The sequence below is a fragment of the Prinia subflava genome, chromosome 2 (assembly GCF_021018805.1).
Source record: "Prinia subflava isolate CZ2003 ecotype Zambia chromosome 2, Cam_Psub_1.2, whole genome shotgun sequence".
In the NCBI taxonomy this organism is placed as follows: domain Eukaryota; kingdom Metazoa; phylum Chordata; class Aves; order Passeriformes; family Cisticolidae; genus Prinia; species Prinia subflava.
This window is the reverse complement of record NC_086248.1, coordinates 86,188,789-86,216,591: the sequence shown is the minus strand read 5'-3', so window position 1 is coordinate 86,216,591 and position 27,803 is coordinate 86,188,789. Positions and strand designations below refer to the sequence as shown.

Sequence of the window (27,803 nt, the reverse complement as noted above, 5' to 3'; positions counted from 1 at the left end):
AAAAAACCAATCAAGGAGCATCTGTAATTTTCCAGTGCAGAGTACAGAAGACTGCAAGTCAGCTGTGACAAGAATGATAATAAGATCATGCTTTTGTTTTCTTTATTTTACCCTTGAGAAGATAACCTTTCATATTTTGGTATAATAGACACATTGATGATGATGTTTTTGTGATGTTGCAAAATTCCACTTTCTTCTCATCCCTCTGAGAACAACTTCATTCATATCATTTAACCACAACATAGCTTTATAAAGAACAGAAAGACCAGAGATACAGCACTTTGAGGGGACTCATATTAATATCTACTGTCCACATCAAAAGCTAGCAGAGAGGAATTGTCAAAAAAAGGATATTCATAAGAGACAACATGCTAATTCATTGTCAGATAACCCAGTCAGAGATGGTATCTGACTTATTCATTCCTAATATTTTTGGTGATCCAAGATCCAAGGAAGCACTTGTAGCTCTGGAGGTATGTGTGGCTTGACAGCAGTTCTGATGTGTCTCCCACAAAGTATGGGAATTCAGACTGTGGGTGGCAGGACTCTGCTGGTGGTGAGTGGCTGGGCAGCTGGGCTGCAGGAGGAAGTGACTCAGAATGGACAGCTGGGGCAGATAATGAGGCATCTCCAGACCCAGCCATGTGCCCAAGTCTGTGGCTGAACCCTGACATACAGTGGAAGCACTGAGATCTGCAAAAGGTTTTTATCATTTTTTTTCAATTCTATTCCTCAAGTTACTCTCCCCTTTGCCTCTCAGAAATGTACATTAGCTGCCCAAAGACTCATAACTCTGATCTACGGTGGGACCAGGGTGCCTAAACTTCTAAGGCACTTTTGAAGACCCCATCCAAAGGCTAAAAAATACATTGGAACATTAAATGAGATTAAAATAATAGACATTCAAAGTCAAAAGAAAAAACTCTTCTCAACTTTTCTATAAGCTGTGTCATCAAAGAGCAGATTTGGTAGAAATCCCCAGAGTCTGTGACTGTGATTTCAAGTAAAAGTTGAACCACATTAACATAGTCATTCATAGGCATGGAAACTCTACTACTTCCTGGGCATCCAGATTTTACCATACACCTATACTAAGTTTTGCATGTGTAAAATTGTTCAAAGGATATGCATTAAAGGGTACCACATTTTGTGAAGTGGAATTGTAATTTACTCATGTTTAAAGAAAGACATTCTTTTCTTCACATAGGCCAGTAAAAACCTACATTGTGTATCCATCAGTGAAAATATCCAAGATAAAACATGGAACAGGGAAGTTAATGCTAAAGGTTGTTAAAGAAATTACCCAATGTTCAAAAATTTGAAATGTATTTATTTGCATCAGTATGATCCAAGAGGTCCACTGCCTCCCTTCCTGATCTCTGCTGCTCCTTCAAACAGTATTTGAGAGAACATTTACTACTGTGCAATCAGAAAAAGGTCAACAGACTAAATTTCATTCAGCTGATCCCTTTGCTGAGTTTTTTTCCCGTAATTAGTTCCACCAGATATCAACACTCAGACTGACCTCTTCTGGAATCACTTTTTTCTCAATATATATTTCGGAATTTGTGTTCCTGAAGACTGTACACTTTTCACTCACTCCATTTCTGTGAATATGGCTATGGATATTTCTAATTCCTCAGTCCCATACTCGAGCTGATGCTGTTTTCAGTCTTTTCTCTAACAACACCATGGAATCTTGGTTCATTGCAAAAGCTGAAGGCTCAATCAGATGCTTCATTCTGGTTTGCTGCCACGGTGACATTTTCAAAGTTAATGCTTAGGATGCAAATAGCACAACAGGAATAACAAAATGAGAAGAACAGATAATGGATTACAAACAGCACCAGGAGTTAGACTCTGCTGTGCCTTTATAAATGGCATAATACATCAAAAGATTTTTGAGAATTTAATGGAACCAAAAAGACCCAGTCAAGCCTGTTTCATGACTGACACAAAAAAAAAAATAAGCATGTCTGGCATTCTGCAGATCTAAGGCCTTTGTGATTATATGTGAGATGTTAGATAGCACAGGTACACAAATCATTCATGACATGAGAAGTTCATCATAATCACATCTCTTGATCATAGTTGAAACAAATTCAGTCTGTTTCTAGATTGAAGTAGCCCTTGTTAATATTGGCAATAGGAAAATGTTGGAACCACTGAGTCTTTAATATGCATCTAGTCCTCCTTTTCTGACTTGCAAGATGTGGCAAAATACAAATCTATCTAAATGAACTATCACATTTAGCTGATGACATTTGGTCTGCAAAATACTTCAAAGGATGAGCCCACCTAAGTTCTGAAGTAAGGAATAGCCTACCCAGTAGTCTCCTTCTGTTAGCAGAACTCTGATGTAGAAATTACTTTAAAAAAATGGAATGATCTGTTTTCATCAGGCACCTCTACAAGCTCTTCCTCATTGCCATCCCTGTACGAATGATCAGGGAGCAAAACCTTGTTACTACCTTTCACAAGCACAAGGATATAGGCGATGGTGCACATTTGCCATGACTGCCAGATAACTTTAAACAGTGCTGTTCATTTCTTTTGGCAATATGCTACTTGTTTCCTGCATTAAATGGCACTTGCTGTTATGGCTGTGGCATTTGCAAAGTGCCATAAGTAAAACTAGAGGCTGCAAGAATCATGCAAAGAAATGGACAACAGCTAGTGTTGCTCAGGGATGTCAAAGATTACCTCATACACTGAGGTGGGAGGGCAAGTAACATTTCCATAAATCTACTTCTGGCTAAGAGTCCTGTAGGTAATACTTGGTGGTGCAGTAAATGAAACATTCTGTCATTGCTCAATTCAGAATAAAAGCAATTCAAGCTTAAAAAGCAAACTTTCACCTCATTCACAGGTCAGGGCAGCTCCACTTACACATTTCTAAATGGTTTATCTCTGGTGCACTAAAATCTACAAGACACTAAGGGTATTTTTCTTCCCTAGAGGGCTTCTGTAGGAACTGTGTAAGAGTGAGATTCAACTGATCCTTTAATTTTTGTGTCTTTGTCGCTGCAGATCTCCGCACTTTGAATTCCACTCGTGCTATTTTTGTTTCCATCCATTAAGTCTTCTGCCATCTCCATGTTCTTCTTGTTGCATTGACAGAAGTCACTGGAGCTCTCTAGAATGTTGATGCAAAATTTGATAACCAGTGCTAGCCAGGCCATCCCAAAGAGGATCCACAGAGAGATTACATTCTTGTACCAGCTTGGATAGGTGCGATCTGGGTTCATCCCTACAACAGAATCACCCAAAACATTTCTATATTGGATCAAGAGTGCCTCAAAGGAGACACTACATGTAAAGCAAAGACAGTTGAAATATCACAGAATATTAGTGATTTCTACATAAAACACAAGCATGCCATCTACTTAGCATGTGAACAGATGTTGTAAGTATGTTTCACAACGTGTCAGCAACAGCCTAGTACTCCTTAGGAATTGCAAATATAACCCGCAAGAAAGAAAAATAAATCCCAAATTACATACATGTCAAAGTGAAGTTATTCACATTCAAGCACATAGTTTAGTTTCTCTACTTATTGCTCAGCACCACAATATTCTATGAGCATGTAACAGGGGTCTCTGCAGGCACAGAGGTAAGCAGGCTTTATGTACCACTGTATGTATCTTGTTAAACCAGATATAAGCAGGAGAGTCTCTGAGGGAGGGAGAAAAGAGACCTGAGTAGTCCTAAAACCTCCAAGAGCAGCCAAACTCTGGAAGATAGTTTGAAATTATCATCAACTTTCAGGGCCACAGAGGCACTCTCTGCAGGATCACGGACAGCTTGGTGCCCATCAGGACTGCCAGGTCCTTTTCTGCAGAGGTGCTTCCCAGCAGGTCGGGTATTCCTCCCAGCTCTTTACCACACTAATGGGAAGACAATGCGATGGTCACTTGAACCTTACTTTTGAGGCATAAACCACACGTACAGGATTGTAAGGCAAAATTGTTTAGGCTCTACATACCCCAACTAACATATTCAATTATTCCCATAACAAACCTAGTGTATCTATGGCAGTATTGCAGTTACAAAGGTACTACGCAGGTGAAGGCACACCTGGAAGAGCAAGGAATTCTAAATGCATTACCAGAAACTGAGAGAAGTAAAGCTGCTGTAGCACAGAGTTCAGCATCATCTGTAAAATCAGTATAGGAAAATGCTGAGCTGACCCAGGTTTAGTCAAGCTCTATCTGGCTACTCTTGCCCAAGCTAACTTTATTCTTAACTTATTTACACAGACCTACACAAGCTCTAATCATAATTTTGATGCGTTACAGACAAGTCCTAAAGTAACTTAGACAACTAAGTTGTTTAAGCATCAAGCAAGTATTATGAAGAAAAGAAAACAGCAAATCTGTAACAGGATGTTTTAGTCTTTCTGTCTCTCAGGAATTCAAGGGTGCATGTGTTTCCATAATCAATTTGTTTTTTATGAGAAAATCTTTATCAAAAAGGTGTGTCCTGCATTTCAACAAATGCAGTGGGTGTGGATCCAATCCCATTTCCTGCAGCAAAGGGTTTTGGCATCCAAAACTAGGTAGTGCCTGGTGCCTGACAGTCTATACCTAAGTGACTCAAGCTGCCTTTTAGAAAGAATTTACCTAGGGTTTTGACAGAAGACACAGTCCCTGTCTGTTAATGATGATACAGAGTGGAATCTGCTTAAGACTAATGGCTGCCAATGCACTGCAGAGTGATAAGTGTGCCCTCAGCAACTACTGTGATCAAACCACAGCACTCCTGCCTGGTGGTGTAGTCATCCAAGGGACAGGCCACTTCAGGGCTACTTACTGACTGGGAAACAATGTCTTTGTTCTTCCACAGGTGGCATTGCTATGGCAGAAATCACGACTTTTCCAGCCTGTCAAATGCCCACCACAACATCCTGATCATCAGGTCTGGCTGGGGATTGCTACTGGTGCCAAACTGCCAAAGGGGAGCTTTGTATGTCGTGGACTTGCTGTTCAGTAGGTGAAAGCAACGAAATGTGAACTACTCACCAATCACATAGTCTCCAAACCCTATAGTGCTGAGGGTAATGAAGGAATAGTAGAAGCCTTCTTCATAAGACCAGCCTTCTTTTTCAGAGAATAACAAGGGAGGTAGCAGGAGGAACAATAACAAGCCAGTTACCAGTGCACAGGTCTTCACCAGGAAGGAAGCTTTCCTCTAGTAAAACAGAAAAGAAGAACATAAAAAGACTGTCTCAAGAAGTGCAGCAAGGAAAGTCCAGCTTGGTTTCCAGCTGGAGGTGATGATGATATGATGATGGACTCCACAAAAGCATACACACATTCATTGAGTTCCACTATAATAAACGCCGTGTCTGTCCCACATGCGTGCTGGTTTTAGCTAAGATGGTTATTTTCTTCATGGTAGTTAGCAGGGGGTTGTGCTTTAAATTTGTGCTGAAAACAGTGTTGGTAATACAGAGGTGTTTTTATTGTTGCTGAGTAGTGTCTGCAGAGTGTGGAGGCCTTTTCTGCTTCTCATCCCACCCCACCAGTGAGTAGGCTGGGGGTACACTGGAATTTGGGAGGGGACACAGCCAGGACAGCTGAGCCCAAGTGACCAAAGGGATATTCCATACCAAATGGCATCGTGCTCAGCATATAGAGCTGGGGGGAAAAGGGAGCAGAGAATGTTCAGAGTGATGGAGTTTGTCTTCCCAAGGAAGTGTTTTATGCATTATGGTGCCCTGCTTTCCTGGGAATGACTGAACACCTGCCTGCTGATGGAAAGTGGTGAACAAATTCCTTTTTTTGTTTTGTTTGTGTGCAGAAGCACATTTTGCTTTACTTATTAAACTGTCTCTACCTCAACCCATGAACTTTTTACCCTTCTGATTCTCTTCCCCATCCCTCTGGGAAGGGATGAGTAACTGCAAGGTGTTTAGATGCAAGCTGAAGTTAAACTTTGACATCCAGCCAATACAAATTGGACATCACCTTCATAAGTCCTAAATTCATGCCAGTTTAAAGCCTGTTCCACAAATGTTCCCATGTAACTTACACATGCAATTCTAACTAAAACTGATGATAAACAGACCAGATAGTCTAGGACTGTGCATTGCTCACACGCTTTATCACTTCTGCTGCTGTAGGGGAAGTCATTCATCACAGAATTTCCCTCAATTAATAAACAACATTATCTGACACCTCATAGGGCTGTCACAAACTAAATTTATTCACTTCCAGTTATTCCTGAGTATTATTGCCTTTTTGGTCAAATAGTCAGCCAGGCTGTCCTTGTTAGTCATAGGATCTCAAATACCAGACAAAGTCCTCTATCTTTTTTTTTCCTTGAGACATGGCTGTCCATACTGCTTACCTGCCAGTGAAACACCTCCTCTAGGCGACGGGCACAATGCTGAACCCCAAGCAGCATCAGCTGCCCGATTTCATTCAGGAGTACAAGGTTCAAGGGGAGCCCAAAAAGTGCAAACACGATGCAGAAGATTCGACCAGCCGCAGTGCTGGGGCTCAGGTTCCCATAGCCTAGACAGGGGAGGAATGAAGCATTAAATCTAAAATATTCTCTGCTTACCCCTTCCTCCATCATCTACAGAAGTTAGGTGAGAAGGTCACTGCTCCAAAAGGACCTTTTTTATAAATAACTGTAAATTACATCCATTGTTTGTCATATCCTATTGTGGGCTGGAAAATAACATTTCTTTCCCTGCCAATTTTGCTTAGTTCCTTTTCCATTTACCAGTGCATTTCCTCTCCCCTACCCACTGCCCTGGCTGGGATCTGACGTAAATGCAAACCTTCCGTTTAGTTCAATTTTTGTAAGCACTGTTGGCATGGGCTTGCTAGTAAATGATCCTGCATGGCTGTCAGATGGTCTCTGAATCACAACAATAGTGTTTTAATTATAACAGCCACCCTTTTCTACCTTTGTTCCACAGGATTAGTGAATTTAACACTGCCTCCTTGCTTATACTCTGTTGCACCACAAGTACCAAATACATCTTAAATTGTCAAAATATTTGTGTAGAGTCAATATACCTGGAGAAATTATATTTAACCTTTGTAAAATACTTCAATTTCAGACCTAAAGGAAAAAGAAAAAGGTGCTTTAAATTTTGCCTCTTTCTTCTAGACAGAGGAAATGATTTAATAAAAGGTCCTGCCTTGCAATCACAGCCTTGCTTGTATTCTCAGATCATCCTGGCTTCAAAATAACTTGTCTTCACTCCCCACAAGTTCTTTTTAAAACATCTCAAATTTGCAGACTTGCACGTGTAATTTCCAGTGTTTTCTACCACAAGAAAGTCAGATTTAACTAGGATGCTTTCAAAGACAGAACAACTAGCACACCACAAGCATTTCAACAGTGCCTTAGCCAGTCAGACCTATGGCCTTGACTACATTCCAAAATCACCTCTGCTCATTAGAGATTGGTGTACATCCACAGAGGAGATTATCTTTTTACCACAGATAATGCTGTCCCCTCCCAGCACCGCCCAACCATCAGCAGAGAAGGCACAGAGGTGCTCCCTTTGCTGCTGCCTGGCTACCCTGCTTTTGGGTGCTGCAGCCTCCGAGCAGTGCCCAGCAGGGAGAGGCCCCAGGGCTGGGCTCTGGATCCCAGAGAGATAAGTGAGAATGCAAACATCTGTGGTTGACTCGAGAGTCCCATTCCTTCACTAACCCCTGTCACATGCCAGCTGCAATCAGCCACTGACTGGCAACGTAGAAATGTGTGCAGCTATGGGCTGGGGGTATCTACACATTCTGTGCCAAGTTTTTGCCAACGAAAATCTCTCCCCACGGACAGCACTGCAGTTAGTTGTGCATGTGCACCAGCAAACTACACCCAGAAAAGGGTCTGGGGGCAAAATATTCCTGAGTATATATCCCCAAAAATCCAAAATTATATTCTATGGAGGACATCCCCTTCAATAATTTTAGGAACACAATATACCTCCAATGGAGCCCCAGGAGCCTGTCCCTGGGAAGGGGGAGAGCATCCCCCAGAAAGAATGGGATGCTGTTATGTAACTAGATGTTTTGAAATACAGTCAAACCAAAGAGGCTAAATTAAGGCTCCATGCCAGTGCTACTGTGCTACTTCATTTGTTTGTGAGCAGCTTTACAATGTTAATGCACTTTCCCCCAGTGTTTGCTAATTTCTGCCATCTTTCACCATTTCTAGACTGACAGGAGTGGTAAATGAGACATGCAGGCAAGACAACCCCTTCTAAGCAAATTATAGAAAGATGTGTCTGGTGAGATGCATTTCACACTGGCTGTGACATTTCAGTGGATTAGTTCCAATTTTTCTCTTACGGAATTAAGGGGTTTTGTGCCCTGACCTGGCCCAGGAGAAAGTACTGGGGGGCATTTACTGTAGGGCTGGAGGCTGAAGATGAGTCACATACATTTATGGCTAGTTATTCCCAAGGTGGTTTACCCCCAGCCTGTCCCCTTTCTTTTCCTTCTATTTTAAGTCTTAAAAGACTGTGTGATATCTTGGGCAGTACTTTTAACCACAGAATTCTATGTTTCTCTGCAGCAAAACATAAAAGAAGAAAAGTCCATGTTCTCTGGTCACTGTGTGAAGCACAGCAGCCGTCAGAATTTTGGGGTTGCCACATAGTGCTGGATGGCAGAGCACCTAAACTTAACCTGTATGTTACAATTAACTTAGAATGGCAAATTGAATGATGTAGGAAAGTCTAATGTGCACAGTAAACCCAGCCCTCCAAGCACCAGATCTATTTTGAATTTGGGTTCTCTGGCTCCCTTTTCCCTTGGACTCAGCAGCTTGAGACAATTTTCTGAAGACTTGCTACACAGTTGCTGTACACATGCCAAAAAGCCAGGTCCCACCAGCTTTTTATACAAAAGGATACAAAGTATAATCAAATAGCATAGGAGACTTTAGATTATACAATATGGCCAGAAATTTACCCCTGTCTGGTTACATCCACTTGTCTTTGCTGTAGACAGAGATGCCAACCTAGTTGTATATGAACCTCAACTGTTAAAAAACTCAAGCAGAAATGGGAAAATAAGACTTACTCTCTTCAGTATTAATTGATGTCTTAAACCATTGCAAGCTATACGTGAGAACATCTGAACCAGATTCTGAAATTAAAACTACACTGCCAGTTGCGTAACATCCTTCATGAGCCTGCTGCTGGGATGTCACCTGGTACATATCTGAGCAAAGAGACATTAAGAAATGATCACTACAACCTGAAGGGACATCCATGTATAGCTCCTCTTGTTTTGAAATAAGGTGTAAGGTAAGATAAGCTTCTTTGGAGGAAACAAAACAAGAGTGATTTTATTTCTAAATGCTGATAACCTTGTGCTTTAACTCATGTGCTTCTGTTACACACATTGAATAAATCAGGATTTTTTTCCTGTTTTCCCATTACATTCCTGTCCTAAGGGATTCAGAAGCTCAGTAGACTTGTTAAGAAGAGGAGACTTATTAGTAAAAGATCTTTTCATTCACAAGACTATTTTCAGTGCCCTCAGTTAACTGAGGCAGCTGCAACTTCCTGCTATCCACAATGAGAGGTTTGTTCTCACTGTCTAGATATAAAAGAGTATTTTCATCAAAAAGTGCTTAGAGCAAAAAGTGTCTATCATAAGCTGAAAAACATCTGAAAATTTACCAAAAAATTTCATCTGCAGAAAAAAACCAGATATAGCATAAAATCAAATCTCACTAGAAATGTGTTTGAGTGCTAAAACCACTGATAAAGCTACTGGTTAGAGAAGCAACTCTTCTTGTTTTATTAAATCTTTTCTCCTACCTGAAAGTATACAAGCCATCACTTCCTACAGACATAGTCTAATACCAAATTTACAGATAGCTCTTGTTGACACTGCTTTAAATAACCAGGAATTCATCTAAGCCTGTGGGCCAGGTATCCACTGTGCAGTTCACTGAGGAGTGTCAGTGCCAGAATTACTTTATTTTGCATTACACATTTAAATAATCATAAAAACTTCTCTGCTTGGCAGTTGGGATGATGTTCAGTGAGCCACATTCCTATTTTCCTAGGCACTGGAGGAAATGAAATCCTTGAGCCATCTAGCTCCTCCTCTAACACTTTTCAGGAAATCTAAACTTTTCTTTCTCTTGTGGTCTTTACCAAGTGATCTAGATGTTTTAATCCAGGAGAAAGGAAAGGTTTTTTTCACAAAAAAATCAAATGTTTCATTGAGGAAAAAAAAGAAAAAAAAAGAAAATTCACTTTAGATAGAAAACACATTTTTGTATAATTCAAAGTGGGAAAACCACAAATATACCTACTGATCACTGACACAGCCTTTCAATTATGTTTGTCTGGTTCCTGAAAATGTGAGCACGGCCTCAGTTTAGCTGGAAGGTGACCCATGACAAAATGATCATGATCCTGCTCTGTCCTCATAGCTGACTGCTTTAAGCAGACAGTTGCACTGGAGACCCCCTGAGGTACCAGGAAGCCTCAATTATCCTATGATCTTACAAGCATTAGGATTTTCAGGGATCATTTTGTACCACACCTGCATTCACCTGAAGATCAGCAAGTCAGGGGCTCCTATCCTCCCTCATACTTCAAATGTCTCCATCACTATATAACACATATTAACATGCTTGGCTTCCCAACCTTAGTGAGAGATTTCACATTATACCCACCAAGTCTGCCCTAAGTTCAAGTACACTTATCAGCTGGACACAGCTAAGGGCACCTGGCACGGGAAGTCACAATTATTCCCAATTCATCTATCCATGGAGGATGCTACAGGCATGGAGCCTGTACATGTAGGACAGAAACAGGACACAAGCCCCAAGCAGTCACACTGCTTGCATTGGCTTCTCAGTTCTATTAGAACAAGCCAAAAACTTGAAGAATTTTTTTTAAAGTTAATGGTGGCAGAATCTCAGGAGCAGTGTCTTATATGGGGAAGGTCATTGGGACACTGGCAGGTTGAACCAGGAAGTTATTAACAGTTTTAGCCCTATGAAGTTCCAGATGAGAGTAAATTTTGGGAGCACACTGCTTCAGTGAGTGAAAAAAATGCTTCAGATGAGTAATGCAGTCTTTGATTTGTTCTGTGCATACACTGAAAGCTGTATAGTGGGCTTAGTCTCAGCTGGGTGAGACGGCATGCAGTCAGGAAAGCAGATCACATTGCCAGTGCTCAGGACATAGCTCAGAGGATGCTGCTCTGAGCAGCTGTCCCCAAACCACCAGTGACCTCCCATGGACCATAATACTTGACCAAGCCTGCAGAGAAGCTCTGCCAGCTATCACAGGGCAGGGAAAAGATCAACACATCAACAGGGGCAGCTTTTCAGCAGAGAGCTCTCCTACTGCACAAGAGATTCCTGAGGTTCGGAGAATTTGAACATGAAAGTGGTCCCAGGCTGTTATTCTGTATTTTAACCACTTTGAGACATCATGTTAGTTTTAACTGAATTCCCCAATAGATTGCCAGGCAGCAATGGGCAGGAACCTGACCACTTCTCAGGAGCTCCACCAGACACTGGGCAGCACTGCAGAAGGTCAGTGTCTTCAAAAAACTCTTGCTGGCCCAAAGCTTTATGCTACCGGGATTTCACAGCCCTGAACTTGCTACTGTTTTATTCCCTGCACTGGAATCCTCTCTACGACCACTAAATGTCTGTAACAGTGTGGTCAATACCATCACTCACTGAATACCTGATCTATGCCTCTGTTGTTATCTCCCAGTCCTTTGGGGTATTGCTTTTAGGAGCTATGTACTGTGCCAACAGGAGAAGCAAAGAACAGGAAGAAGGTATTTCCCTTCTTTTCTTCACAGTGAGATGTTTTACTTGCCCCATTTTATATTTAAAAAAGGGCCCTTCAAATTCACACAAATGTATTCTGGTGGCTGTGCCTCCAGAAAATGGTAATACAGCACTAGGCATTGGCATCCATCCACCCTATATTAAGTGGGACATTCAGGCTAGAGAGGACAATAATCCTTCTACTCTTAGGCTTGCACGGATGAGTCAGCCTCATCACTGGCTACAGAAAGAGCCTTTCCCTAGCACCTTCTCTGAAATTACACCACCCTGTGGTCGTTTGACTTTAGGAACTTTGATCTTGTGCCCCACTCTGAACTTGCTTTGACCTCTGCCCTGTTAGTCCAAACTAAGTAGGAGGAGAATAAACACAGAAAGGAGAGACTTTGTGTCGGCAAGGGATAAAGAAGTCTGAGAGATAAAACCAGCGGCAAGTTAGCTTCTCTTTCTTTAATCATGTTTAGTACTACAGCTCTACAGGAACTCTGAAGATGACCCTTCAAGGCACTGGAGAAAGGGTTCTTATGGAAAAATCTGCACAAAATGAGATAACTTATAAAATCTGGCATTATATGATATGATGTGTCAAAGACAGCGAGGAAAGCACAGAAGCATAACAGTGGAGAGAAGGAATCAGCAGGTGGCCAAGGCTGCCCATCCCAAAAGTTATGAATGCAGTTCCATTCAAATTATGAGATTGGCCAAAAAACTACACAGGTGTTGGGGCACTTCTTTAAACAAGAGATTTTGGTTTATATGTATCTGTTCTTTAAACATTTGCAACTGGGGCACCATGTCCAGCCTGCAGGTTAGAACTCACTTTGTTTTTAAGCAAAGTCCACATGCTGCTTTTAATCACTAGTGGTGAAAATAGATGACGCTGTCATTTAAATGGAAGAAGGATACAGCGTGGAAGATGCTGCTACAGGAGACACGGGGATTTAAACCTTGTCAGAGGGGAAAGAAGCTAATGCCCCTCAGTTGGTGTTAATGGGGAAAGAAGTTAACCTCCCTTCCTGGATCCCTGTGAGAAAGTGTTCTGGTAAGGACTTGAGAAATGGACCTAGCCTTCTGAGGAGGGTTACAGCACCTAGAGTAAACTACAGAAGCTGGCAGAACATAAAGAGCATCTTAAACAGAAGTGATGAAGGTAAAAGTGATAGTGGTTCTGGCAGTGCTGTTTGAGAAGACTAAGGACAAGAGCCACAAAGATGTTATTTTGCATAAGAGGCCAGCAAGGTATGAATAGCACTAACTGCAAAGAAAAAGATGTGGAAGAGACAAACAGGCCAAAGGACTTGCAGCAGTTGGAACATATGGAATAGAGGCTATCCACAGTCTTCCAAACTTTATACAGTACCCCTAAATTGCTGAGAATCTTTCTTCTGCATTATCATCTTAACTCTACCCTTCCTGAGCTCATTTGCTAGAATGCCTTGGGTTTCAATTACTGTACGCTAATCTTGTGCAGCTGGACCTGCTTTCATTGGTTCCATAATCACAGTCTGGGATAAACCCCTCCTTGCCACGTAAGAACACTAAAACCTCTACAACTCCTTAAGAAGCCTGCTCAGTTGTCATTTATCTCATTGCCATGCCTGATACATGAAATTTCCTATTGTGACTCACCCCTTTGAACTTCATTGAGTTCTTTGGAAAGGAGCTTGTCTCTTTACTTGACATCATCAATTCTCCTTCCCAGTCATGCCCTGGTATCCTCAGTGAGGCTGAACCCCTCACTATCTCAAGAATTTCCATAAAGAGAGACTGTGATAGCAGACTCAGGGTGAGGCTCTGTGAAACCATTTGTAGTTCTCTCTTCTACAATATATTATTATCAACAGGGTGTTAAGGACACTAATCTGTATGCAAGTAACAATTCAACTTGAAAAAGCAGAATGAAGGGTCCAGTCATCTAAAGTTTTCTGCATAGGAGTGGCTTGTATGGCATTCTCAAATCCACAACTGAAAAAGCATGAACAAGTCTCTAGAGTCATAGCATCAGCTATAAAATTATGAGATAAAGAGCCGTAAGATTTGGTTCTTTTCAATTGCCTCTGCTGTCAGCTCAGTTGTGCCATGCCCTGTCCTCCTCCCCTAGAGCCATCAGGACGAGGAGTTTACTTGAAAACCAGAGGGGAGTGGGGGCAGAGGGTAGGAGTGGGAAGAGTAGCTTGGCAGCTACTATTAGTAGAGGAGCAGAAATGCTTAGCTCTAGATCTCTGCCAACATCACAACATCCCCTTATATTTTAACATGATAAATTTGATTCTTCCTGAATATCATTGACTTCAATTGGCCGTGGTGAAACAGTCGCTCTGATAGCTGAGAAACTCATTAGGATTCCCTACTGAGGCCAGCAAAGCAGCTCTGAGCAGATGCTGCTTTGTACCAAAGGCTGGAAGGGACTGGCCAGGCTCTGCTGGAAACCCAGACTGTGTAACGCTGTCTGATGAGCCTCCACCGCCATCCTCTGGTGCAACCCTTGCCTGGCAGTGCAACACACTGAAAGTGTGTTCCCAACCAGAACAAAGCATGTGCGAAAGAGCGGGGCAGAAAGATGTACTGAGTCACAGCAAGATGACACACCACCACCCCCCTGCCTTCACCCCCACAGAAAACCCACAAATCCTCTCTTTTTATTGAGCCCCTGCTTGGGGGCTTAGTGTTCTGGAGTCAATGTATTATCACAAACAACCAGAAATCAAAGGAAGGTTCCACTTTGGTACAAAAAGAAAAATTTTGATTTAAAAATATACTTAAAATTGAAGAGAGCTGACAAATCAAGAAATCCACGAGGGATTTTTGATACTCAGCAACCATCTCTCCAGATACTTCCCCCTCCATGTTTTTTTTAATACAGGGTCACATTATAAAAAATAGACATCAGGGCAAGTTATTAATGGTTTGGGGGACAGGGGACATAAACTCACAATAATTAACAGCATCTGCCTTAACTAGTTCTGTACCTAGTATATTTTATTTTTCCCATTTTCTCTCTCCCTTTTTATTTCCATCATTTCTTCATGGCTTTGCATTACCCATTTGCTGAAACCTGAGTTAACTGAATTGTGGTGTTCATCCAGCTATTTAACTCGCACTTGAACAAGCAGGTCCTCATCTAACACAGGCAGTATTAAGGAGGAATAAGTCATAAATATAGTCTCTGAAGATGCAGCAGCTGGTATTAAGAATTTTCCAAAATAATTCCTGTCCTTGTGATAGGAAAAGTCCATTTCAATGCACAATTCACCTCAGACCTCTCAGAGTGCACAAGACTTGTGAAAGTCCAGGCAGTGCAGCACCATGAAGCTCAGGCCCCAGAAGCCATGTAACTTAGTGTGATATGTCCTGAGCTGATTATCCCCGTGTCTGATCAATTAGAGACCATTACTGCCCTGGCAAAGCACTGACAAAGCACTCCTGGGGCTGGGTTCATGGCTGCTTCCCTCCTTGCCTACTGCAAGCTCCAGGGAACCACACAGTGCTGGAGCAGCATCTGAGTGCAGGTCCTCATTACCATTCTCTTCCCCCCTATGAGGTGGCCCCATAAGCAGGGAACTCTTACCAATAGTTGTTATTGCAGAGATGGAGAAGAAGAAAGACCCACTGAAGTCCCACCTGCCCAGGCTAGTGGTGTTTCCCCGGAGGGTTATGCCACTCTTGTAGGCTTGGATGATACCCTGCAAAGAGACAATAAGATGAGATCCCACAAACCCATTTAAGGCACGTTCGTGTGACTGGCATTTCCACTTCCAGCTGGTAAAATCACAAACTACAACCACTTGAGATTCTGTTGTTTCCCTTTTAGTAGAGGCTATCATGTGCCTTAGAGACCATAGGGCTACAAAGTCAGAAAAGTCAACAGCCAGCATATTGCTTCTAAGAAAAGGGCATCTACAGCAATAAAAGAAAGTTGCACATGGTAGATTATACAGATAAATGTGGAAGAGATTGGAGGGTAAGATCCAACTAGAGAAGGCCTAGACAGACAATAATTAAGACTGCCTTGTGGTGTATTCATTAGGAAAATGAAATGTTTCCGGATGGGATAGTCCAATGGCAGAAGTTCCAGAGCTGCAAATGTACATGCATATGTAAATGATAGAGATCCCCTTGCAGGGGACCCCCTGGACTGGGGAGGAATATATCTGGTGTGTTACAGGAGACTCAGACTACTCAGGTTGGCCAATACGCCCCCACCTTGGGGCTACAAATGTGAAGGAACACATCAGATTAGCATTACACCCCATTCTGTTCAATCCTCCTGAGAAAGAAGTCACTAGCTGAGGTGTGCAGAGTTATGCCAAAATAAGGTATCAGATGTCTTAACAGTGCCCACATCTGACTATACCTTCCCATGCCAACAAAATTAATGACAGTTGTGTCCAAAACAACATTATTCACAGCATGGACACTAAACATTCCACACTTTACTTGACAGTTGATTATCTTTGAATGCAAAGTGTAACCAAGAACTCATAAAATTCATCATCTCTGAAAAAGACATTCAGATACTAAATAATACTATCCCTATCCTAACATAAAATACTACTGATAAAGCTTTCATCACTGATAATAAAAGGAATTACACTCAGATTTTGATCAGTTTTTGTTTTATAAGGAAGTAGTTTATACCTCCACCAAACAAACTGGCATGTCAAGCCTGCAAAACAAGGAAACTTTGTCCCATTTTACTGATGTAACATGCTCTACATAATATATATGATTTATATAATATTATACAAGGCTGTGAATTAAAGCTGTTTCCAGGGTCCCAAGCAGCAGCTCAACTACAAAGATTATTATCTCTTTTCCCTAGAGCTACTTATTCTCACACTAAGACCAAGGAGCAGCTCAGAGATCAACACATTTTTCTAAGCAACAAACACTGTTTGATAGTGCATTCTCAGAAATATCCTGATTTACACATAACTGAAGGCAAGTTAAACCCCTCAGGGTCACATTACAATCTATTAAATTCTAAATTATGAGACAGAGCAGAGAGTCTGTGCTCTGAGAAGGGCTGAGGACCACACATATTATATTGCATTTTGTTTCCTTCTGCCAGTTGTCACATGAGTGGGGCAACTCAAAGAAAGATTTTGTATATAGCATTAGTGATATAAAAGAACCAAGCCCTGCTTTCCTTCTCCATGTAACTACCCCTGAAAAAAAATAGGAGAAAGAGAGAAAAGGTTGCCTCAAGAAGCCTCCAGAAGGATTTGTTTCAAACAGTTGTGTGTGATTCTCCCACTCATCATTCTTTTTCAGGTCTGGTATCTGCATTTGTCAGGTTGCATGGGGTGCAGGCTGACAACACTTGACCTTCAGTTTAATAAGTGTAAGAAACTCTGCAGACAATGACGTAGACAGGAACCACAGTGTGCATAACATGACTCCCAAAGTAAGTCAAATTGCAAGAGAGATACTGGAAAATTATACAGACAACCTATATTTTTCTCCATGCAGAAACCAGTAGTTAAATTTGAAATAAAAAGCTTGATATTTTCCTCAAAATTTCCTTCTGTAAACTGTGATCTCTGCAGTTCTTAGTTAGTCTTGAACACCTATATACCTGCTGGAACAGCAACAGTCCAGTTCTTGGATAAAAGTATTATCAGCTGAATCACGGATACTTGAAAAACTCAAACATGTTTGTTGTCCACTCTCCTGCCTGATGTCCTGCTGACACAAGCTCAGCAGTTGACAATATTACACTCAACATCAAGCTTTTAAAGTCAGAAACACTGAAGAACCAGAGAGGATTGCAAGAACCTGTCGCACAACTGGCCCAAAGAAATGGAAAAACCTTCATGGAGAAAAGGGAAACAAAGACCCTGCAAGACAGCTTGTGAGAAGCAAGCAGCAGTAACCAAGTCATTAAGTGCATAATTTTACATCTTTGCACCACTCCTGTTCTGCCTGGTTTAAAAGCAAGAGGCTGAGCAGTTGTGAGTACCCATGACAGCTTTGCAGTGACCTGTAACAACTCAGCATCCCGGGTCACTGTTAACTTCCCCAGGGAGTGATGCCACTGCCAGGACGTGTCTTGAGGCTCTGCAGAGAGGCCACAGCACTGGCCCTAAAAGGCACAGTGCCCTGCACTGCTGGCAGGGGGAAGGAAGTACCACGTAACCACTACTCAGTGGCCAAGGGTGAGCCCTGAGCTTGCAGCATGCAACTGCTTTCTGTTTCTGGTCCTGAGGCACTTGGTTTGCTTGCTGAGGTCTCCAAGCTCCTTCAGCAATTATATGATATGATGTCTCTAGCATTTCTTTGTTAAATCTCTTTATCCAACACCCACCTGTTGAAGCCAGCCCAATGGGGACCACTGAATATTCATGCAAATCAAAGCCACTTGAATAAATGAACACTCCAGAATGTCAAGTTCATTACTGTTAGGAGAAAGAGCTACTGATACCACCCTTAGAAGGGAAGACTCACAGTGGCTGGAGATAAGGATACCAGCTTTTGTTTTCCCAAAGTAAAAAATGTTTTATTATACTGTCTAGAATTAACCTTTGACATAGCAACAATGATGACAAAGAACTGAAGATTGACTCTCCTGAGAATGGTAGAACTAATGGAGCTTGTCTTCCTGCAGATGTGCCCATGGGGGCGGATTCATGAAAGAGAAATCCATAGATGGCTATTAATGCACAGAAATTACTTCTGGCACAGGAAGTCATTGGATTGCAAACTCCTGAAGGCTGACCGAGCATTCAGGGAGATATGAGTGAATACTCTCCTTAATTCACTATATTCCTTTAGATTTTGCTTTTGGCTACTACTCTTTTTCATAGAAAAATCTAAAATGGTTTCTAATTTTGGAACACAGGAAAAATATCCAGCTATAAACACTTTAGCAGAACAGCTGACTTCTCCCTGCTTTTTCCATTGAAGAGGTGTTGATATGTCTCTGCTACTGATTTTCAAATAAATTTGAAGTATATTTTCACCCTTGGGTTCAAGAGGTATTAAAAAGGAAGTGAATCACATGTTGCATGTTAAGTGCTTAGTTTCCCTAGCCAGCCTCTCTGAGAATCAGAAACCTTGTTTTACTTTATGGTTACTTTGAGGTGAATTCCTAGGGGTTTTCCTTTTTCTCTTAATTAGGCTGGTGATTTGTACAGTGTCTGCCTCAAAACCTAATGCATTAAAAGGCACTAGTAGAAGCAGCATCTTAAATCCACTGTTCAAAAGCAATTATCAGCCTGATCTAAGACCCCAGTCAATACCACCAACTGCCCAAACCCAAAAAATACTGAACTTACAGAGCTCGGGCTTGATATTTTGGGAACTTTAAAGGTCATGTGCAATTCAAAAAGCAGAAAGGAAACAGGTGTGTGGTTAAAATAACTGGAAAAAACCAGAAAGCAGTGGTTCTTTGGTTTCTGCTGACAGATAAGCTACACACCATAAAACCACAGTTTCACTTCTCTGCACTTATTTTCTCCTCTCTAAAGTGATAATAATTTACTGTTCACAGTGACTACGACATCTTTAACTGACAATACTTACATAATCTTAAACTACCAATCAAAGTTTTGTGGGAATTATTGTAATTCCTATAGGATTTATAAATTGAGATTTTAAATTCTTAGATCTTCACGGGTCAACTAAACTTCATTTGCAGCACTCATCAAGTAGGCTGTTGTGGTTTTCGACTACACAAGTAGGCTTTGCATGGTGCTACTTAATATTGCCATGGCTGGTGATTAAAACACCAGCATGACATCCACTCAAAGAGGTCTAGTTAAAATGTAGATGCCTGTGCTGTTACCTTTGCGATAAAAACCTGCCTCAAAATAGTCAAACTGGGCTTCCAGCTCCACTTGTCTCAAGTATAAGCTCTGAAGTTTCAGGTAGAAATGCCATAAGCTAATGCTTGCAAATGCAAGCTCTATGTTAGATTACATCCCAGCACAAAAGCCTGCTTTTGTGCATCTTTCTGCAAGGAATTCCCTCCTTGAATTCAAGCTAAGTGGTAACCCTGTGAGGAAGCTGTGGATTTCTGTTGACTTCCCTATCACACATACTTTAGGATGGAAATACTCCTTTCTTTGTTTGTAATTTACTAGCGGTTGCTGGTTCTTTCTGCAGCAACATCCAAACACAACATTACCACAGTTTCCTTGTTTGAGGAAAAAAAAAAAAAAAAGGCACCTAAAAAATTAAATCAATCCTACAGCCTGAATTTTAACCCTTCATAGCTCTGGGGCTGCTCTTCCACAGATGACTGATAATGAGTGACTCACCTATAGTGGAGTTTAACTACTCTACACAACCTTGCAGTGATAAACCCAAAGTAGCTGTTACAGTCATACCAGCAAAAATGAAACCATACCCTTTGAATCACACTCAAAAGATCTGTTCATACTGTCTAGCTAAAAAAAAAAAACAACTCCACAACAAAAAACCAAACCACCAAAACCCAGCCCCAACAACTACAGTTTGGTTTCCACTTGACATTTGAGTATTGCATCTTCCTTCTCACAAAATGTAGGTTTATTCTTTTGTATTTGCTGCAGAGCCACTCCATCCTTGAGCCATACCCCTAAGTCTCATTCCCAGTGTTTGCTGTGTTATCAGCTCTGGGCAACTCCCAGCTTTCTCAGCTTACACACTTCCCCTCTTCCACATTATCATCACAAGTGGGCCCCTCCATCCTGTGGCTGCAGCACAGCTTCTGATCACCACGTACTGCAAAAGGAAGGACCATTATTTAATCTGACCTCCTTGACACAAACTAAAAATTCCACCTTTCACCTCTGCACTGAGTCACAACAGCATGTGACTGGGATACAGCTCTCAAAAAAGGCATTTAAGATCAGCAGTAAAGAACAAATGAATGAATGTGTACATGTAAACTGAGGCACTCTGTTCTTCACTTTCTTCAAAACACTGTGCTTCTCTTTCCTCACATAATCTTCACAGCAAAAAATAAGCTTTATATAAATGATTAAACAGACTGATTCTAATCTGCCTGCCCTCCCCAAAATGAGCAAGTTAAGTGAAAATGCCAAAAGTAAAGCCCCAAAAGATTACCTTACCAAATATATCCATAAGAATTTTTTTTTTCCTCTCTCTCTCTCCTAGAGGAAACCATCAGGGAAAGAGTCATACAAATGACCTTTTTATAAACTGTGGCTCCTGTCATTGCTGTTGTCCCCTGCTTTTGAACTGTGGCATTCTGGCCAGAGGTCATGGTAATCTTGAGATACCTTAAAAGGCAAAAAGCAGTATTTAATAAGTGTATTTGAAGGCAGTTTTCAAGGAAGGCAAATATGGACTGGTGTAAGAAACTTTATCCCCATATTTAGTTGAAGTTTACATATTCATGTACAAAAATCAACTTTTCCAGGGCATACATGCCCTCTTGAAAATGGCTTGCCTCATTTCAGACACTTTTCCTCACCTTTGCAATATATAAAGGAGGAAAAGAAGATGTTCAAAAGGCACCAAGCTACCATTTAGATTAATGAGAAACAACTCACAAACTTTGTGCACCAGAAATTCTGTGCAATGTTGGCATATAAACATTCATTTATGCCTCACAGAATACCAGCTGTAAATCAGACAAAAATGGTTAACATTAACCTTGGCCTCAGATTGCAAGGACAAAGTCAATTAATTCCCAAATAATTGACAAATAGATTATTGATCACACCCATCAGCACTGATCTCTTGTCTTTGTCTGGAGAGGAAACTTACATGAATTTTGCCTGAAAGAAGAACTGGCATAAAATACAAAAAAACCACCCAAAACAAAACAAAAACAACCAAAAAACGCCCCACACCTCAGCCAATTCTTTTGAATTCATAGTGTTGGGTTTTTTTTAAACTTTATGACACATGAAGAACCTGAGAGCTGATCTCCCTGCTCTCCCACCCCCTCAACAATGTTTGCTAATGTAATTGGCACTAGTTCCTCAAAACCAAAGGAACCCTGAGAGCAAAAGCACTTTTACTTTGCAGCTGGGTCTGCACTACAGCTTCTAGAATTCATCTAGACTTACTTGCCAAAAGGAAAGGAGCAAAAGATGTAGTCTAGTGCAGTAATGCTGCAACCACTGGTACCCTAAGCCACTAGTACTTTTCTTGAGAATTAAGCTTTTATATCAAGTAAGAATCTGTGGCATGATTAATGAGAAAAAGTGCTGCTGAATTCCAGTCACTTCCCAAACCCCAATGTGAACAGTTACTCAACATCTGGGCTGCAACAAAAATAGGCAGGGCCTGTTGAAAGAAGTTGAAAGAAGCTGCTTGTATAATTTACAGAACACAGAAAGGTTGCATTGTACTATCCTTGTAAAACTAATATTTCTTTCCCTAGTTGTTTTTCTTTTAATTGCAATAAAAAAAGTATGAAGAACAAGTACATATAAGAATAACCCACATCTTCCAACACTGATAAGAATTACTATTCCTCTTTTTAGAAGGCATCCCCAGTCCTTAGCTATTCACTGACAGCTGTGGTTCTCAAACTTTCTGGTAGGACAAGTTATTGAGACACTCACCACTCAATGCCAGCTAGCTACCCTCCCTTGTTCCTTCCCACCAAGCCTGACCAGCTGTACCTGGGAATTCGATAATATCAAAAGAATGCATCTCTTTAGGCAGAGGTAGGATATAATAGCCTGCCATGCTTTTTCCCTTGCCTTTCTCTTTTTGAACATGGGTACTAGACATTACCAGAAGATCTAGGACCGAGTCAACTGACCAGAAAGAGGTCATCAATATGCCTTCTCATCACCTTTCAAGAAGTCTAATGATTTTAGTAATGATTTTATCTTCAACAACTTCTGCCAAATGTATGTTAGAAGATGGTATTACTAGCACAGAATGCACAGTCTTGGTAAGGCACCCACAGCTCTTTTAACCATCAGGCCTGGAGAATCATGAATTGGCTGTAACTTAGGCAAGGTAGTAGTGCATTTTGATAAGCATGAAGTTGGAAAGAAGAATTACAGGAGATCAACCCTATTACATCTGTGGCAAGTTAATTTGACCAAATTGGGTTCTATATAGTTAGATAATACCAGGAGCCATTGCTGTTCCTTAAAGACCCTCACCACTGGCAGGTGATCTCTGATGCTCACCGCCTCCTGTTGCATCCCCTGAGCACAAGATCATTTTAGTAAGCTGTGTTTGCAGGGTTTTATTTCCTGACAGCTGTCACAATTCTCTGCCAGTTCAATGTCAGTACAAGCCAAGGTATTGATGAGGATCTTTCAGTCACATGGGATCTCATTGCTCTTGTAAACATCTACTCAAACTCTCTGTGTACCTCTAGCTATTGACTCTGGAGATAACAGTATCTAGATCCACCTGCAGCCATTTAGTTTATAACCTGCCCTTTAGCATTAGGCCCCTTTCACTACACCTTAAATCTTTCTAGGCCAAAAAAAAAAAAAAAATCAGCTCAGCTTTCACTTTCTCATTTTGTGAAAGCAACTGTGTTTAAATAGCATTATATATCTACAATAGAAAACCAACAGAACAATATAATAAATATAGGAAACATCTGTACTAGGCAAATATGTATATAACACAAAAGGTTTCTATCAAAAAAGAAAGGACGGCATGAAAGGGATGTCATGGTAACAGGGTAACACACAAAAAGTGCTGTTCCAAGCTTGGCCCTACAGCCAAACATCTGATTAAAGAGACACTGGCAAGTACAGCAGCTGAGTGCCTGTAACCACTGAAAATGAAGCAGGAAAAGGAGTGCGTTTGGAGGCCAGCTCAGCTGGACCAGAGCTATACATACACTCACACCATGCAGTAAAGCTGAGGCACTTCTGCACTAGAAGTGATTCACACAAAAGCGTGTCTAGGTGCCCCCAACCCCCAAATGGCAGAAAGGGTCTCATCTCCAAGAAATATGCCCATACAGAAAGTATCTTTTTTGTGCACAGCCTCGCTTTCTGGACACTTCCAGAATCTAGAACCAACCTAATTTTTGCCTAGACATAGATATTTTTCTCCCCAGCTGAATCCAGCTACTTTTCTTCATTGTATTTAAAGTATATCACCTGTAAACTGTCTTATCATTGCATCTGCTGCCATCTTCTGCAAGTCTTGTCACTGAGAGCTTCCGTTGAAGTGACCTCACACCCAGTAATCCTGGCATGTAACAATCCCCAACATAATGATAATAAAAGGGCAGATATTGCCCTCTTTGCACATTGCCTAGTGGCTCACAAGGATGGCCTGCTCTCAGTCTTGTTTTTGGTGAGCATGTGTTCAGTATACAATGAGAACAATAGCCTGGGGTTAGATGGGTCAACAAAGGCAAGCTCATGTGTTCCTTGAATAAACATCTCTGGATGCACTGCAGAGAGACTTGTGGCCACAGTGCCTCCCTTGTGCCCTCTGTGTGCGTATAAACACATGACCACACGTTGTTTTCTGGCTTACGTGTACAGCATTTGCACGTGCTGCTTTCAGCTGCTCAGGAGATGTGGAACCGCTCCTGCAAGGGAAGAGCTGGCCAAACCCTCCAGGCAAGAGAGCCACAACAAAATCCAGCTACAGGAAGCAGAAGCCCACCACCACAGATGTTACACGCTTTCTACCACATTGTCCTCCACTGCTGTTTTTGTTGCTGGCCTGCTATTTTCTCCTCCTTCTGTCCTCTCCTTTGTTAATAGAAGACTGCTTCTTCCTTGGCAAGGACTCAAGTCACAGAAATTATAGAATGATAATTCACTGGTCTAGCTACTACAGTGTGGTTTGTTTGCTTTGCTTCCCTCCTGCCCATCCTCACTCTGTGCTCTCCTGCTAGCTCCTCAAAGCTGGAGCTCTCTGTTGCTCTCCCATCTGCACAAGGTTGGAACAGTGGATTTCCACTCCCGGTTGGTAACTAGGAACTGAGCGATAAACAGGTTGTAAAATTACGTTCGTACATTGCTCAGCAAACTAGGATTTTATTTCATATTGGCCCTTATACACTTTAAATAAACACAGTTTAGGAGTACCTGAAATGTAAGAGCTATAAGAAAACAATGAGGAATTGCCAGTAATGTCAAAGCTATTAAAATTCACACACTGTATAATGTTTTCACAAACACTTTTATAGGTCTTTCCTAATTAGCAAATAATCAACTGTGTATCTAGAATACCAATTTCTTATCTGAAGAGAGGTTGTGATAACAGTGCCTGATAAACTATGTACAATGTACTGCAATAACAGTTTACTGCACAGAAAAACATCTCTTTTTGAGCACACCTAGAGCATTCCAGTGATTGCTGCATAGCAAATTAGAGAAGAGTATTGGAAAGCATCAGCTCTGTGGATTTTTAAGGATTAATTTCTCAGTGTGATTCAAAATTACACACAAAGACATTCAAACTCAGAGTACAAGTGGCTTCTCAGAGCATGAAGGCACACACGGACACTGCACAAAACGAAATAAAGCTTATCTGTAACTTCCCCATCAAGGGCTTGCTCAGTCACAATTAAGTACTCACACTGCATAGTGTAACAACCTCTGGTCTTAAGGGAGTTGAGTGGGTGTCCTGTTCCCAGGGTATGAAGAATGAGTAGATGTCATGCTGCAAACATGTAAAACAAACTGACAGAATGACATTTCTACCAATTTAGTTGTGATTATCTTCTCCCAACTACTAGCATCTCATAACCATCATTCACCTAGCCCTAGCAACCCCCAGGCAAGTGCCATACCAGATGCTCACTACACAATGGGTCGGTGCTGAATGAAGCTTAGCTAAGAGTCAACTTTATGAAATGCCAGACTGGTCTTCTCTGCTATACTTCTCACTTCCCTCTATTTAAATTCCACAGCTAGCGCAGCACATACCATAAATAATAAAAGTGGTTACTACAGTAGCTTACAAAGGTCCAAATTTATAGCATATGATCACTGTACTACTGACTGCCTACACAGAATATACCACCAAGAAAGCCAAGGGATGAGAGTGTGATACTGGGCATCAGCATAATTTTGTCTGCCAGAGCCTTGCTGAAACACCAGATATGATTGTCCTGTTTGATGGCTTCTGTATTTTCCTCTCCGCTGGAGAGAAGAAGGGAAAACAAAACAAAACAAAAAACAAACAAACAAACAAAAAAAAAAACAAACCAAGAAGAAGAAGAAGAAAAAAAAGTATATATATCCAAGTCTCTGTCAGATTCTTTGAACTGCTGCTATGGTTTCAGTCACCATCATACACTGCTTTTACAAACAAACAAACAAAACCCCATCAAAACAAAACAAACCAACCCCGGGTTTCCTTTGTGTTTGGCAACATCTATTTCAGGTAGACACATCAAAGCAAGGAGGACATGCTCAACTACCAGCACCTACTGAAATCAGAGGGTTTGGGTAAGTACTCAAGACTCTTCAATATTGTAGGTTTTTCTTTTTCAAGCAAAAGCTGAGCAAAGACAGGACACACTTATGTCACTTTGCTCGTATCTGTATCATAAAAATGCAACCATCTGTACTTTACGAAGACTGCATTTGGTGCTTTACATTTTGCAACCATCTGCCAAATATGTTCAGGAGCATTTTCAAGGATAACTTAAGAGACCTGAGGACTCTCTATTTCCCTTTAAACGACAAGTAGAAGATGGGAAAAGTTTGACACTAGTATAAACATCCATTAAATTTACCACGACAAAGCCTTCCCTTTAGAATTTACCACTTGCAAGACGTCACAGACTTCATGCTTCGTAAGTGCAAGAGCAAACCTGAACCAGCTCTGATTAAGCGGCAGCTAATTGTCCCGTAGCGGGACCCTGCGCACCGCCTGCCTTCGGTCAGGGCGGCGGCGCTTCCCAGCCCCGAGCGCGGCAGCCGCGGGACGGCAGCGGGCACAGGAGCCTCTCTCCATCAGCGGGGAGCACAGGCGGCCGCAGCGCTGCGAGAGCCCGATGCGTCCGAGGGCACGGAGCCACACGGCTGCCCGCGGAAAGCTCCCACGCCGCGGGCGGCTTCCTGGGGACAGACGATGTGTGCGCATACACGCACACAGGGAAAAAGTTTGCGGAGTTTTGTTGGGTTTTTTGTTCAAGTTACTCTCGGGCTGGAGGCGCGGTCGGTGCCGCTCCCGCCCCGCTCTCGCCCCCGGGCCGGAGGCAGCGCCTGCGGCGCAGCCCCGGCGGTCCGAGCTCCGCTCCGCCGCCGCCCCGGGCTCACCTCGATGAGCCGCTGCAGGGCGGGCCCCTGCAGGCAGGTGTGGTTGGCCAGCAGCTCCCAGTGCTCCCGGAGGAGGTGCTGGGCCGCCTGCACCTCGGCCGGCCGCTCCAGCGCCTGCAGCACGGCGGCGCCCAGCCCCAGGTAGCCCACGTACGCCGCCAGCAGCACCGGCACCCCCCAGCGCCACCGCCGCCGCGCCGCCACCATCGGCCCCGCCGCCGCCGCCCCCGGCGCTCCAGGAGCGGCTCGGCCCGGGGCGGGAGCGGGGCCGCCCGCGGGAGGAGGGCAGCGCCGGCCCGGCGGGGCGCCCGGCCCCCAGCGCCTCCCCCTGCCTGCCCCTTCCCACCCTCAGCGGCGGGGACGGCAGCCCAGAGCCCGGCTGTGCCGGGGAGGGAAGGTGGTCGTGCCGCTCGCCCCGCGGCAGCCCACCCCGCCGCCCTCCGCTGCCCACCTGCGTGTCCCGAAGCGAGAGGCTGCCCGGGGCTCCCTGCTCCGAGCCACGTTCGCTCCCCGAGGGATGCTACCAGCCCCTCTCCCGACAGAGCCAAGCGCTTCCCTCCCCAGCTGGCCCCACTCAGAGGGCAACACCCTAGCACCCTGCGTAAATCTGCATTCCTCTTTCACTCAGCTGCTAAGCTAATTTAAAAGGCAGCGAACAGGTGTTTGTGATAACAGTCCTTTGATAGAAGCAAATGAAAAGGTAGCAGCTTTTTCAGAGTCCTTTTATAATTTGTGGTTTTCCTGTGAAAAATGGGACTACATATGGGTAGTGTCTGAAACCTATTTGATTAATTACTTTCTTATATAAGACTGCATCCAATGTTCCCTTCTGTT

The 27,803-nt window shown here is 42.5% G+C and overlaps 2 protein-coding genes across 2 annotated transcripts in view; both read right to left on the bottom strand.

The window, feature by feature from the left end:
* On the bottom strand, positions 1-27,282 carry LOC134547191 (potassium channel subfamily K member 17-like). The gene is made up of 5 exons (XM_063390859.1): positions 26,970-27,282; positions 15,368-15,482; positions 6,352-6,518; positions 5,022-5,190; positions 1-3,250 (listed from the first exon to the last, which is right to left on the bottom strand). Exons 1-5 carry the CDS (start codon positions 27,174-27,176, stop codon positions 2,955-2,957), a joined length of 954 nt encoding a protein of 317 aa, XP_063246929.1. The 5' UTR covers positions 27,177-27,282; the 3' UTR covers positions 1-2,954.
* Positions 15,372-27,803, bottom strand: part of LOC134547193 (potassium channel subfamily K member 16-like) — a 31,581-nt gene continuing 19,149 nt past the window's right edge. The window contains exon 6 of the mRNA XM_063390861.1: positions 15,372-15,482. The gene's annotated coding sequence lies outside the window, so the exon portion shown is untranslated. The remainder of the gene's footprint in view (positions 15,483-27,803) is intronic.

What these genes read in the sequence shown, in the direction of transcription:
- LOC134547191 (XM_063390859.1), bottom strand. Translation starts at nt 27,176, where the DNA reads ATGGTGGCGGCGCGGCGGCGGTGGCGCTGGGGGGTGCCGGTGCTGCTG. An exon ending in CTCTGCAATAACAACTATTG is followed by an intron (nt 6,519 to 15,367) that starts GTAAGAGTTCCC and finishes TCCCCTGTCTAG; the next exon opens with GCTATGGGAACCTGAGCCCC. An exon ending in GTTTGGAGACTATGTGATTG is followed by an intron (nt 3,251 to 5,021) that starts GTGAGTAGTTCA and finishes ATTCTGTTGTAG; the next exon opens with GGATGAACCCAGATCGCACC.